This window comes from Atta colombica, unplaced genomic scaffold (assembly GCF_001594045.1).
Source record: "Atta colombica isolate Treedump-2 unplaced genomic scaffold, Acol1.0 scaffold112, whole genome shotgun sequence".
In the NCBI taxonomy this organism is placed as follows: Eukaryota; Metazoa; Arthropoda; class Insecta; order Hymenoptera; family Formicidae; genus Atta; species Atta colombica.
Window position 1 is genome coordinate 48,712 of NW_017259198.1, and position 13,733 is coordinate 62,444.

A 13,733-nucleotide genomic window follows, 5' to 3' on the forward strand; every position below is an offset into this window, starting at 1 on the left:
ACACACGCACGCACGCACGCACGCACGCACGCACGCACGCACGCACGCACGCACGCACGCACGCACGCACGCACGCACGCACGCACGCACGCACGCACATAATTACTTAAATGCTGCTACACATAAATATGACATAAACATTTAAATAGTATTAAAATGTTTCAAGTAATTGTGTAGATCAATGCCGGATCAAGCTGCGGGCGTGATTATCCGCTATGTATCCCGTTGCACGATGACTTTGAATAATCATGACAGAGCCAAGTAGTAAGACAAACATAGGCGTCACTTCAAATCAATTTTGGAAAGTTATCGATATTTTCATCCGTTAATTCTAAATTCGCTATTTTACATTTTTACGATTTTCTATTTTTCTAAAATTTAATACGTTTTGCTTGAATTTTCGCATCGCTCAAGACGCATCGAGAATAATATTGTATTAGAGATGTTGTAATTTCTCTTCTTCTTGAATCAAGGTTTGACGTTCGATTCCGCGAGCGCCGTTGATCGCGGTCGCGTCATCTCTCTCTCTCTCCCTCTCTCTCTGCCTCTCCGTACATGTCGCGTATACTGGCCTACCTTGTGCGCTTTTAATGAGGCCTCATTGCACGCCAGGGTGACGTCGACGAAGGCCTCGGTCTGCAGGAGCTGGTGCATCACCGACGTCATATTCGATTGGTAGTTGTTCCAACGCAGGCAGTAGTGCTGCCCGGCCATGCCGCCGCTGCAACAGAAAAATGGAAGAGATTGATCGAGTCCTTTTTTTTTCTTTTCCCGAGTGGCTTTCTTCGTGTCGACGGATTCATCGAAAAGTCATCGACGACGACGACGACGACGACGACGACGACGACGACGACGACGACGACGACGACGACGACGACTCTAAGAGATGACGCGAATCCCCCCTTCCTCGCTTTTTCCCCAGCCGCAATAGTTATCCCCGTTGTACCGTTTCCCCTGCCACGAAAGATCGATCCGCGAAGAACGGGACAGTACCTGTAGTGCACGCCCCAATAACGATCTGTCTCCATGAAATATTGGGTTTCTTTTTCCGCCACGGCCACCGGGAGAGAAGATATCTCCAAGAGGTTTTATGTCGGACGGAGGACGGTATCCACGCGAGCGCGAAAGAGAGACGAGAGAAAGAAAAAGCAAACGAGAGAGAGAGAGAGAGAGAGAGAGAGAGAGAGAGAGAGAGAGAGAGAGAGGGTAAGTAGATGGGTACAGAGTTTTCTACACGCTGCGGAGGCGGCGAATCGCGGGTGGCGGAAATAAGAAGGAGACGAGAGGAATAAGACGAGCGGAGAGGAATAGAGAGAAAAAGAGATATACGAGGCAGAAAGAGGAAGAAAATCGACGTGCGGGGATGAAGGAAGCGACGAAGAGAAAAAAAGGGAAGGAGCAGGAAGAAAAAGAGACTCGCTGCGCGAGTCGCAACGGGAAGGACGTTATTTCCGGAAGTTGCGACGCGGCGTGAGTCGCGGGAACACAAAACAATCAGAAATGCACTTTCGCGTATTTATTACAGCGATATAGCGACCAAGGAGACCCAACAATAACGGTCGATCGATCGATTTTCTTGGTCGTTAACGATCGAGAGTGAGGAAAAGACGCGCGAATCGCAAAAGACAGGCGGATTGGCACGCGCCGCGCCGCGCCGCGAATACGATGAGGTTCGGGCGTTGGTCTGCCCACGTCGCGACATTCACCTGTTCCGTGGACCGTGCTTTATCTGCTTCTATCTATGACTCTTTATACCGGGCCATTCCGCCTGTTATCTGTCCGTAGGAACACGGGCTTTTATCAGTTGCTTAGACGTGCGCCGATAACGTGGAAACTTTAAGCTCGCGCCTTCTCCCGCCTTCTCTCTCTCTCTCTCTCTCTCTCTCTCTCTCTCTCTCTCTCTCCCCTCATTCTCCTGCCTCTCTCCTTCTCTTGCTACTTGCGCTCGTTTCAACACTCGTCGCTGCCTTTCATCCGCTCGCTCGCTCGCTCGCTCGCACGCTCAAAGAACGCCTAGAAAATCTTCGCGACACTTCGTTCCTATTATCCTCACCACCTGTGATGCCTCGGGATGTCTTACTCGGGATGCCGCTACTTACGAGTCTTATATGCAGATTACGAAAATCTGTTGTCCTCGAAATTGTAAACTGTTTCAACGGGATAGTTTCAAGTACACTTAAAATGTTCCGATTTTCAATTCTTAATTGTCAGCTCACAATTTTTTAATCTCTCAGCTATTAGCTTCCAAAATCAGGAGGTTATCACAAATATTTGAAAATATTGTGTACTTTCGTCCTCGTTTGGAATTCGTCAAATCGTATTTTGTTGAGAAAGTTTGATATAGCAATGTTATAATTATTATTAATGTCGCTGACACTGCTTACATTTAATTGTTAAGATGATAGTATTCCAAAATCACATATGTATATATATTAAAGCCAAGAATTTTAATTATTCAGAAAATTTTGCAAAGTTCTCTGACTTTTTCTTTTCTCTGAATTTCCCCGATAATTTTCAATTTCCCTCATTTCCATAATTTTGTGGCAATCCTGAAGATTCTAACTCTTATCGCTTATTCGACGCTCCTCATCTCTCAGCTCGCAGCTCACTTAACGTTATACTGTAAATGTTAACTCTCTAATCTTTCTTTATCATATTTTATTGTTCGAGTGGAACGTAAACAAATGTTCTACTTTTTTTTCTCGTCCCAACCAAATTCGTTTTCCAATCTCCTCTTTTCTGTTCTTTTCTGTTCTCTTTTACAGCCCTTCGTCTTCCCTTTTACATCTCATTGGTTGGCACACTCGTACCATCTGCCGTTTCTCCGGCTATCCTTCGAAAGTCCTCGATGTGGACATGCACCTGCGAACGCTTGCAGGTAACGCACGATGTGAATGTACGTGAGAACACCTGACGCATTTACTTCGCCGACCTCTATCTATAGATACGTACGCGTGGCGTGTTGTTTCACCTGTATGATCGATTATTGCGAGAAATCACAATGGTGAACATCGATCGCACATTGCTGTCAAACTCCCGAAAAGTCTTAATAATAGAAACGTTTCAGGACGCACTCGATTGTTTAATTTCAATCGGATCACTAAAATTTGCTCTCGACTTAACTACTTCAAATGTTTGCTATTGTAGGACTAATGGAATTCTCAAAGTTCGTATATAAGGCTTGTTATCTAACGTAACTCAATTAATCCTGGTTAAATTAATCCCTTGTCCGTTTTCAGTCCAGTTTTTCTTGAGTCTAAGAAAGAAATAAATATAATACAATAATTAATTGTACCAGAATTAAGAGATAATGTTAAAATTCTTTATCGAAGAGCTTGAACTGTATTAATATTTTTAATTCAGACAAAATTTTCGGCAATCATCATCATTTTTTGCATTTCTCATTTTAAAGAGCGCAATAACAAATGCACGTTCTTCAACGCTCGGAGAAACTTGGATTCATTTGAAATCTATTCGCGAAATCGAAACGCCACGGATTATGTCCATACAGTGAGTCTATGCGTGCGTGTCGCATGGCACACACATAGACACGCGAGTCGCGTAACATTGATATCGCGAAATTGGGTTACCTGGCGTGCCGACCGCGAAGACGCGCTGATAATTTCTGATAACAGGCAAGAACGATACTCGATTGGCTCATGTTAATTTCTCGACCTCTTTTTTATCCTTTCCTAATTTATCTAATCCATCATGTCGCAATTGCGCGATTTGCCTCTGCAAATTCAAAAACTATCTGGCAGTGAGGAAATTTGAAAATATGTATTGTTAAGCCGATAATAACGGAATTCTCACTGTTTACGATATTAACTTTTATCGATATGCCGTGGACAGTTGATAAAAGGATAATATTTTTGAGAGTGATAGATGAAGACATTTAACAGATTCGATTGTCACATAATGTCACGCTTCTTGCAGCAACAAGAAAAGCTCTTAAAGCAACATCTTCCAGCTGAACTGTTAGTTAAAAACATGACATGAAAGGAGCAACTCAATCCGTTAAATAACATTTTGCCATTTTTAACTTCCATGTGTGTCAAAATGTAAATTAATCCATTTATGTAGTCAGTGAACATCTAATACGTGCATGTACTGTAGTAAATAATAAATTAAATTTGAGTCAAATTTAATATATTTTTTTTAATTGTTCAACTCTATTATTTTTAATTCAAATTATCGGGATTATATTGGATAGAAGCAGTGACGGGGTCTATAGAAATAATTAAAAAATAATTCAATTTGTGTACAATTTAACATTATGAATTTAATAGTGTGTATCTTTCAATAATTGCGTAATTTTCATTTTTTTTATAAAATCAAAATGAACGTAATCAAGAAATGAAGGAAACATTTTTATTATAGCAAAGCAATCTTTAACATTTATTTTATCTGTAAGTTTAAATATCGCAAAGTAGAAATATTTTATAAAAGTTCCTTTTAATTTACGCATACATGAGTATTTTAAAGATTCCACTTTTATCAATTTTCAATCGAAAGCAATAGCGATAATTCTGTCATTTGCCAGGAAGCTTTACGACCTTCTCTTTGTATTTCGTCTCTTTATTCGCCGCGCGACAGAGTATTTCGCAGAGGCGAATAGATCGTAAAGATCCATTGCGTTTTCATCGTGTCGCGTATAAAAGTAGTTCCTCTATATTCCACCACTATTCATCTCGTTGTTCTGTATTCCGCAGTTTTATCCGCGACGAAATAATCTGCGCGAATGAAATGTCGAGAAGATTCGCGATATTTCAATCGCGTTATAAGAAAAATGACTCTTCGTTTTCCCATATTTCGTAATTATTCATTCTACACTCCATTCGCGTTACTCGTGACGGAATAATTTGGCGCGGGCGAATAGCCGGAAAGATTGCGCGCGATCCGATCGCGATGTAGCGTAAAAGTGGCTCACCTAGTTTTGAGGAACATTGTTTAAGCCTCTGCGACACGGCCAACCGCGTTGATTTGAGGAGGATAATTGAGTGAAAGAAGGAAGACACGCAATTAAAGCGGTCGCAGAGAGAGAGAGAGAGAGAGAGAGAGAGAGAGAGAGAGAGAACTAGGAGAAAACCGGATGCGACGCGACGTGAAGAAACGGAGTGAGACGGGATAGATGAACTCGGTACAGTAGTAAAGTTTACTCCAGGGTATATATTTTATGTCAAATAAACAGCATAAATAATTATTTTTATTATATATTCATTAATGTACATTTATATTAATTATTTGTCTATTACACTTTCTAATATGGGAAAAAGTTGAATTTGTAATTGTAGAATCTTTATTCACAATAACAAATGCAGAACTTATTAGAGAGATTATCTTAAAAAGGAAAGACAAGAAATGGAAAGAATAAAGATTAAAAGTGTATGAGTATTAAATGTTAAATAAAAAATAATAAATTTTTTCATATTCTCTCCCTGTCATGTATTATATTTTATAATAAATTATTATTTATATTAAAAGATATGCAATATAAATAAATACATTTAAAAAATATAAAGTATAATAAATCTCGAAACAAAATCGTATATATTCAGTAAAGAATTATTTTTAAATTAACAGATATTAATTCGCGCGCGATATACTGAGTATTTGGTGGAAATTCGAGGTGACGAACGGCGTGATCGATCGCATCCATCGATACGCTTTCTCAATGCACTTATACCTCCGGTTTCGATGCGATGCGCATTAGGATCTGAAACACTCTTCGTTCGGTTTCTCCAAGGAGCTATGGCCCCGGCGGCGACCGTCTCGAGCGATTTTCCTGTCACTTTCACTGAAACCCACGAGAGAAGGAAGGCGAGGAAGCCGCTGGTGGTGACGAAGAGCCGTGGACGAGAATGGCGTTCGAAAAACGTCGGGAGAGATAGATAGCGAATTTACAGCAAGACGCGATCATGAGAGATGCGAGCAGACGTCGATTCTACGTGTGTAACGAAAGCCGCGAGAGGGTGAAAGGAAAACGGTACACACATCTCTCTTTGACGACATCGAAACGACGGAGGAAAATAATAAAAAAATACGTTCACATGAAGGAGGAGGGGAGAAGGCCCGGTTAGCTCGTACTAATCTTTCGGGAGCGTTAGAAAGCCGCCGCTTTCCGGAGAGACGGTAAACCGAGAGTCTGGGCAGAGATCAAGGAGCGCGAGCTGCGAAAAAGAGGAGAATTCAATCTCTCAGATTATATTTTTCGCAAATAGGAAACGCAAATCCTCACTGTGTAATTGTAATACTGGAACAGATGTGATGAAACGCGCGGATGTATTAAAATAGAGCTTTAAACTAAAATCATCATGCAATGGTTTAAGAAAAAAAAAAAAAAACTAAGAAAAAAAAAGAAACAGAGCAAGAATGAGAAGAGAATTCAGCTGTATAAGATAAGAGTCTCTGTAAGAGTAATTTCATTATACGATCCATTAAGATGGAATAATATTATAAGACATTTATGAAGTTAATTTTTTTAAGAATTTTAATATAGATGGAATTCTAGCTTCTGTTTGAAGAATTTTTAAGTTTGTAACAATTTAATAAAAAAATTTTAATAACATAAAATATGAAAAACAAACAGTTAAAAGACAAAAAATCGCAATTTTCCTTTTTTGATTATATAAAAATATAACAATTTTACATTTTAATCAAATACATTTCAGTTGGGTTATCATAATATTACTCGATAGAATAAACAGGATTTTTCAGACGCTATTTCATTTAGAAGAAAAGGTTTTTTCCACAAGAAATCAAGTTGAAAAAAATTTAATCTATACTAAAGTATAATTCTTGTGAAAAATCTTTTCTCTTAAATAAATGGAATAGCGTCTAAAAATTCCTATTTATTTTATAATAAATACGCGGATGAAACGAAAAAAAAATGTTGCAAGCATGTACATTTCTATTATAAGTAGAAAAAGCAATCTGCTTCTAAAATTAGAAGAAAAGAGATAGTAGCATCGTGAGAAAATCGGGAAGAGAAATCGAAAAAGCGAAGCGTTAGCGACCGGTTCTCATCCCTTACGCTCGCATTTTCTTTCGCAGCCTGGAAGAAGTACGGGTTTTTCTCCTCTAAAGCGGGAGAGGAGAGGGAAGACCGCCCTTCCATCTTCCCTCCCACGATTCATCTCAATTTTTCTTCGAGCTTTTTGTGTCCAATTTCACCTCGCCTCCCTGCCACGCCATGTCCTTTTTCTTTTTCCCCGTCTATCCCTCTGCCATTCGCAGAGTAGACGAACTCGCTCTTCGTGTTTTACTCTTCCCCCTTCCCTCTTCTCCTCCTCCTGCCCGTTTGCTTCTCTACCACCCTCATTCTTCTCTCTACTCTCCCCTCTCAATTTCTACCTCCTCCCCCCCTCCTCTCTCTCTCTCTCCGTTTCTTCGCCCTTCTCACCCATTTCACGACCGTCGTCGTTTCGTCTCCCTCCCCGTCCTTCGTCCTCCTTTTTCTTGTCTCTCGGTCGTTTCGTCGCTTCTTCCACGACCCTCCGCTCACCTCCTTCCACCCCTCTCCCAGTCCTTTCCCTCTTTCGCTGCGCGCGTTGGTTCCATTTACTCATTCCCTCTTCCCCTCACGCCTAAGACGCTATTTTCTCGTGGCCCCTTCGCTTCCACGGTTATACGCTACCCTTCTCTCTCTCTCTCTCTCTCTCTCTCTCTCTCTCTCTCTCTCTTCTTTCTTCTCACCCTAACGATAGGGAGAGGACTTCCCCTTTTCCCTCGTTCTTTCCTATATCTCTGTACTCCTGGTACTATCCCTCCCGTCGTCTCTTTCTCTTTTCCTCTGGCTTTTTCTTCCCCCCCGCTATATCCATCTATCTATCTTTCCGTTCCGTTCTCTCCCCAACTAATCCAGCTGCCTTTTTTCCTCTCCTCCTTCTCCTCGTCTCGCCACGATCCGCCAGTTCTTTCTCCGTAGAGCGCCTTTTACGTTTTTCCAACGTTATCGACGCGTCGCCTTCTCGCTTCTTCCCGGATTTTTCCCTTTCGCGACCACCGTTCTCGAGACGACCAACCAACCGGCTCTTTCTCCGGGAAAACGCAAGCGGAAACGACTCCGCTCCCCTCTTTCCTCTTTGCCTCAGTTTTCTCCATCTCGGTGCTATTTCACGTTTCCAAGTCGGAGGGGGGGGGGGAGGGGGAGATTGGAATCTTCCAAGAGACTTTCCTCCGTTGTCTTCTTTTGCAGTCCTCTCTTCGTCCCTCTCCTCTCTCTAGATTTTCCTTCCTAGCTTCGTCGAGATGCGGATGATAAAGAGAACTAATAAAATCTGCATGACGACCAGCGGATTCTGCATAGAGTATTATACTGTACTCTCCCATGCCGAGGTCCCTCGGACCTCGCTGTTATGATAACCTGGAATTTCTCGGCGATATATAAATGTCAATTTGATTCGGCCGCGAGGGACCGGATAGACTGTCGCCCGAGAGTACTTTCGTAGGATCATCTCCCGAGTTGAATGTAAATAGAATTCGACTCAGGCATCTTTATCCCCGAAGATAGTCTGGTAAAAATTCCTAAAAAAAAAAAGAAAAAAAAAAGAAAAAAGAAATAGAGAAAAGAGAAAATGGTTGCGTCCATAGGGCCAGGTCGACTTTTTCTTCCAAAATAAATATTGGGTCGTCCGAAAAGTTCGTGCCGACTAAAATTTAAATTTTAGTATACATTTATTAAATTAAAATTTTCTGCGTTTCAATTTTCCTTCAATATCGGCACGAACTTTCCGGACGACCCAATAGTTCGCTTTTCGAAAGGATATTTGAGATTAGAAACGTGCAGCTTTCATTACGTGTCTTTCTATGAGATCTCAGCGGCATAAAATATGTCGTCGAAATTGACATTGCAAAAAGTATATGCTCGCATATACTTATCTGTCTCCGTCGTGAATATTTCTTTTGAACCTTTACGATTTCCTATTAAATATTTTCATCCGAGAAAACAAAGTAGAATGCTGCTTCTTTCTTTCAAATATACGAGATTAACTGAGTTTCCTCGTTGCGCAAAAATGTCCTACTTTGCAAGATAAATTACTGTACCGACGAAATTCTTATGGCACGCTAAACAGTAGCAGATTTATTATCTTTGTTACACGAAGTATGAAATTTTGTATTCATATTAGGTATAGTAAAAAGAAATCCATTATTTTTGCATGAAATTGAATGGAAAAATAATGGATTTCTTTTTACTACACCTAATATATTTGTTTCGTTTCAATCTTGATTTAATTCTTATTAGCGTGTAATTTTTTATGCAAAATTATTTTGAGAGGAAAAGAGAGAAAGAGAGAAAAAATTCAATTAAATATTTATATTTTCACATTTAGAAATGTTTTCCTGCGAGTTTGATAAAAGTTTCGATCGATAAAATGGCAAGCAAGAATTTATTTTGCACGAGCGCAATTATTTTCTGGTTCTCAGTTTCCGATCGATTCTCTTGATGGAAAAGCGAGAAACGCAAAGTCTACCTCTGTCAGAGAGAGGTAAAAATGAAAAAAAGGGAGAAAATACTAAAGATAGAAGCAGGCACAGAAGAAGAATTGCATTAAATAAGAAAGAGAGAGGAACGCAACGGGGGTTCCAATTTACGTCCGTAGCATAAGATGAATTTGTTCTTTGAGATATTTCAATACCTTTCAATTCTTTTTTCTCCAATATTTTTCGCGATACAACACTCGATGCAAACACATACTAATGTCACAAACTCGAAAAAAAAGAAAAATATCTGCATTGCGGATCTTGGTGAAACTCGAGTATTCGGGTTGTACCTTTCTTGAAAACTTGAGTTAAAATTTGGCACGATTGAGATTCATTCAAGTAAATATCTTTGCAGACTGACTGTTATTCTAGCTAGAGCATCACTAAAATCCGATTTGCTTCGAAAGAAAACGGAAATTGTTGGTAAACCTAAATTTCTATCTCCACAAACATTTATGCGAAAGAAACTCAATTGTCATAGTTTTGCTGTGTTTAACAAAATGTTGTACCGAAAATTTACAACGCTGTTTTAACAAATATTAGTCGAATTTTTGTTAGACCAAAAAATATATTAAATTTACAAATCATTATATCAGCTTAAAAAGGAATTATTATACTATCACGTCACCACGCATTAGTTTTTAAGAAAAAAATTTTCTTCGAGAATATCAAGCGTATCCAAGTGTTACTACTGAAAAGGATTTTGTTTACAAATTATTGAAATAATAGAGAAATTAGATTTTAATTCGAGACACTCGTATTTTCGTAGAAAACGTGCTTCTCTCCTAAAGAAACTCGCATCGGGGACAGGAATGGTAGGAATCAGCTATGGCAGCGCGATATGTCTTTCGGTCGATATAAAAACCGTTCCCATACACGTTGCCGAGTTTGCATCAATGATCTTCTCACGTTTCTCTATACACGGTTGCAATGTGTTATGGGCGACCGTTTTCCTTTTTCATGGAACGACTGATTCGTTTTTCGGTTAACATTTCATCTCTCGAACGTCACCGAAAATGACAGGAGTTGGATAAAGCATGTGATCATTGATGATTTTATTTGACATGTTTTTGATAAGTTTGTACAAATACAAATTTTCAATTATTTATTTCTTTTTTTATTCTTAGCTCTGAATCCTCAATTTCCCCGAGTTGTTAAATTCTTTTAATATTTAACTCTAAACCGCTGTACGTTTCAAATCTTTAACCTTCGGCCCTAATTCTTCTAGCCATCAACTGTGAATCCATAGCTTTTAACTTTCCATTTTCAATTCGGAGCTATCGAATTTTCAATTCTCCACTTTCAACGCTTGCTACTTTGCTTGACTCTAAATTTGAAATGTGAAATATTAAATAAATTCTCAATGAATTTCAGAGGATAAAACGAGAACGAAATAAAAGTTAGGAAAACGATTGCTATTTTCTATGATCATATCAACGATGGACAATGAAACTGTCGTCATTTGGTCCTAATTTCCGTCTTGTCTGTATACCGTAAGGCATAACAGTATCGCATTCCGAATGCCCTTCGTTTCTTCGTTTCTTTCCGTTCACCTTTCCGAGCGTCTGCTTTCTCGGCCGCTCACCTGTTCCCCTTCACCCTTACTGGTTCAAGTCCTTGTTACAGAATATTTTCAGAAAATCAAATGACAAATAGCAAGACAGTACTACTTCCCATTATCTCGAGAGGCTCCTTGCTTTGACAAAATCAAATAGCTGAGAGCTCGATTGCATTTAATATTGTATAAAAAATGACATACATCCCTTCTATCGACTGCTAAAGCGGCTAAAAAGCCAGAAACATTATTTATCGTGGAATTTTAAGTTTTATTAATAATTTCGTGTATTAATTAAAAATTTCGATTTTTTTTTTATATAACACGTTACTGAATCGCTGATAAATTCAGACATCGAAAATTTAGACATTATAAATTTTTGGTCCCGAAATTCGAAGACTTTGAAAAAAATGCATCGTGAAAGAATGGAAAATATCATCTCTTATTACCGTTTTATAGATTTTCTCGAATATGCTGTGAATATGGCTTCGTTCTTCTTTGGCCATTGCCGTATCTGCGCGCGCGCGTGCGTTTTCGAAGGGAAGGAAAGGAGAGGCGAAAGGAACGACGCGACGGGGACGTTCTTCGTGAGATGGAGGGAACGGACGCACCCGGAACCATCATTTCACCGGGCGAGGAGAATGGCGAGAGAGATCCGTGACACGTGGAGAGAAGCAAGAAAGGAGAAAGGAAACTAGATATTTGTTCTATACCATGCGATGCGCAATTAATCTTGGAAGTAACGATACCAACGGGCAAGAACTATCGAACAGTTTTTAATTATAACCGAAAGAAGCATAACTCTATATTTTATATAACTTTATTCCTTTCCTTCTCCTGTGTGTATTTACTCACATATATTTTGTAAAACCTTTTTTTAAAGAAGAAAAAATCTCAATATTGTTTTATATCTGTAACTTAATTCACCTTCAAATTAATTAAAATTCTTTCCTGATTGCTGCCGCTATAAATTATGCGTTCATTTCACATAAAGAATTTATGTATTTAATATAATTTCCATTGTGTCTTCCACGTTTAATATTTTTATTAAATTGAATTGTTTTTACTGTATTTTTAAATCGATATGTGTCGCGAGCAGCAACGTGACCTCTTTTCTCTTTTTTCTACAGTATGGCTTATATCTTGTTATGTAGCCACATTTCTCGTTTTGATGGAGCTTCCCAATGCTGTGTTTCGAATAAAATGATTTTTCTTGAAGCTAACAGTTGCAAATTAAAGTTGTAGCTCTTCTCTCGAGAGCGAGACCTCGTCCTGAATAGCGTCACTTGCGAGTCAAACGCGGTCAATCAAAGAACGGATAGAATACCGTAAGAGATCGGATAATAATCCTCTTCACATCATTACATGGTCTTCGTATCGATCTTTACAACATCTTATATAAGATATAATGTAGACGAGAAGTATCTTACGCTTAATTAATTTACTTTCACTTACAACAATTTTAATATATTTAATAATTAAATAAATCGGACTAGATACTTGTTACAAAAAATCAACTGATCGAAATTAATTCAAGTCTCTTTTCATTATAGAAGAAAAAAATATAAAATAAAAAAGAAAATGTAAATTATTAATTTTATATAAATCCGTATATATCATTTATATAAAATTTATGATTTACATGGATTCATCAACGCACTTACTTCATTACCGCTCGACAAATCTCGATAATATGCGCGACCTTCATTTTCTTGTTCGTCGACGACGAGTTCCACATTCTTTTCGTCCGGTCGGCAGAGCGGGATAAACGTGGACTGTGAAAACCACCCCCGAGCACCACGTGATCACGAGCGGGGAATTGCGACCCCTCGAAGTACGGAGGGTGAATGCGATCTCGCTCAAGGTCGCACGTGGACCGCTGCGAGCGATATCTCGTCTCGACTCGACTCGACTCGACTCGGCATGGCACGGTCTGACATTTTTTTTTCTCTCATTCGTCGAACAAGCGCAGAAGCAATCGTACGAGAAAGAATCTCTCTCCCTCCCGCGTCCTCTTTCACACTATCTCGCGTTTCCCGCTTTTTCTCTGCACACCGCAATTTACGGCATCGAATGTTCTCATCCTCCTCTCCTCACGCTTGGAGAAATCGAACTCGCTATTTCGCCTCTAGGAATTACCAGTGCAGTTTCTTTGTGGATCTCCTCCGATGGAAGGAAATGTGGAGGAAACTTTTCGAATGCGGAGAAAAAAGCGACAAAAGATGTCGACAAAGAACACGAGGATGAAGACGAGGACGATGTTGGCAATCCCAAAGCAACGCTCGAACGGAAGGAACAAAGAAAGCAGCCGGAGAAAGGGTAGAGAGAAGAGGGTGGCAAATAGCGAAGAGAAGAGTCAGCTCCTTTGTGTGCACAGCGCTCGAATGGGAAGGAGCGAAGGGGATGAAAGCGGAGGGCGAAAAAGAATCAGGAGAGGGGGGGGGGACAGATGGCCTTTTCAGACAATGAGAAACTCCGGAGATAAGGGCGGCACCGAATGGTGACGAGGGGAGAGAATGGAAGGAAATAGCGTTGAAAGAGGATGAAAGCGACGGAGAGACTGAGAGAGAAAGCGAGAGGAAGGTCGAAAAGAAGATAGGAGCTACTTTTTCGAGGAAGGGACGTGCAGGATGTAATGAACGATAGGGAAAGATGGACGGAGAGAGGCGGGGGTATAGAGAGAGAGAGAGAGAGA

The 13,733-nt window shown here is 39.8% G+C and overlaps 1 protein-coding gene across 3 annotated transcripts in view; it reads right to left on the reverse strand.

Moving 5' to 3' along the window:
- The window catches only part of LOC108694072 (protein bric-a-brac 2-like), a 64,040-nt gene that overhangs the window by 36,164 nt on the left and 14,143 nt on the right, over positions 1 to 13,733 (reverse strand). Inside the window, exons 1-2 of one of the 3 annotated variants that reach the window (XM_018203358.1) lie at positions 1,707 to 1,882; positions 577 to 721 (exon numbers count right to left, since the gene is read on the reverse strand). In XM_018203358.1, the coding sequence (XP_018058847.1) occupies positions 577 to 714 (138 nt within the window). In that variant the 5' untranslated portion in view covers positions 715 to 721; positions 1,707 to 1,882. Of the gene's footprint in view, positions 1 to 576; positions 722 to 993; positions 1,150 to 1,706; positions 1,883 to 13,733 lie in introns of those variants that run through there. The other 2 variants (XM_018203355.1, XM_018203357.1) reach the window with 2 other exon arrangements.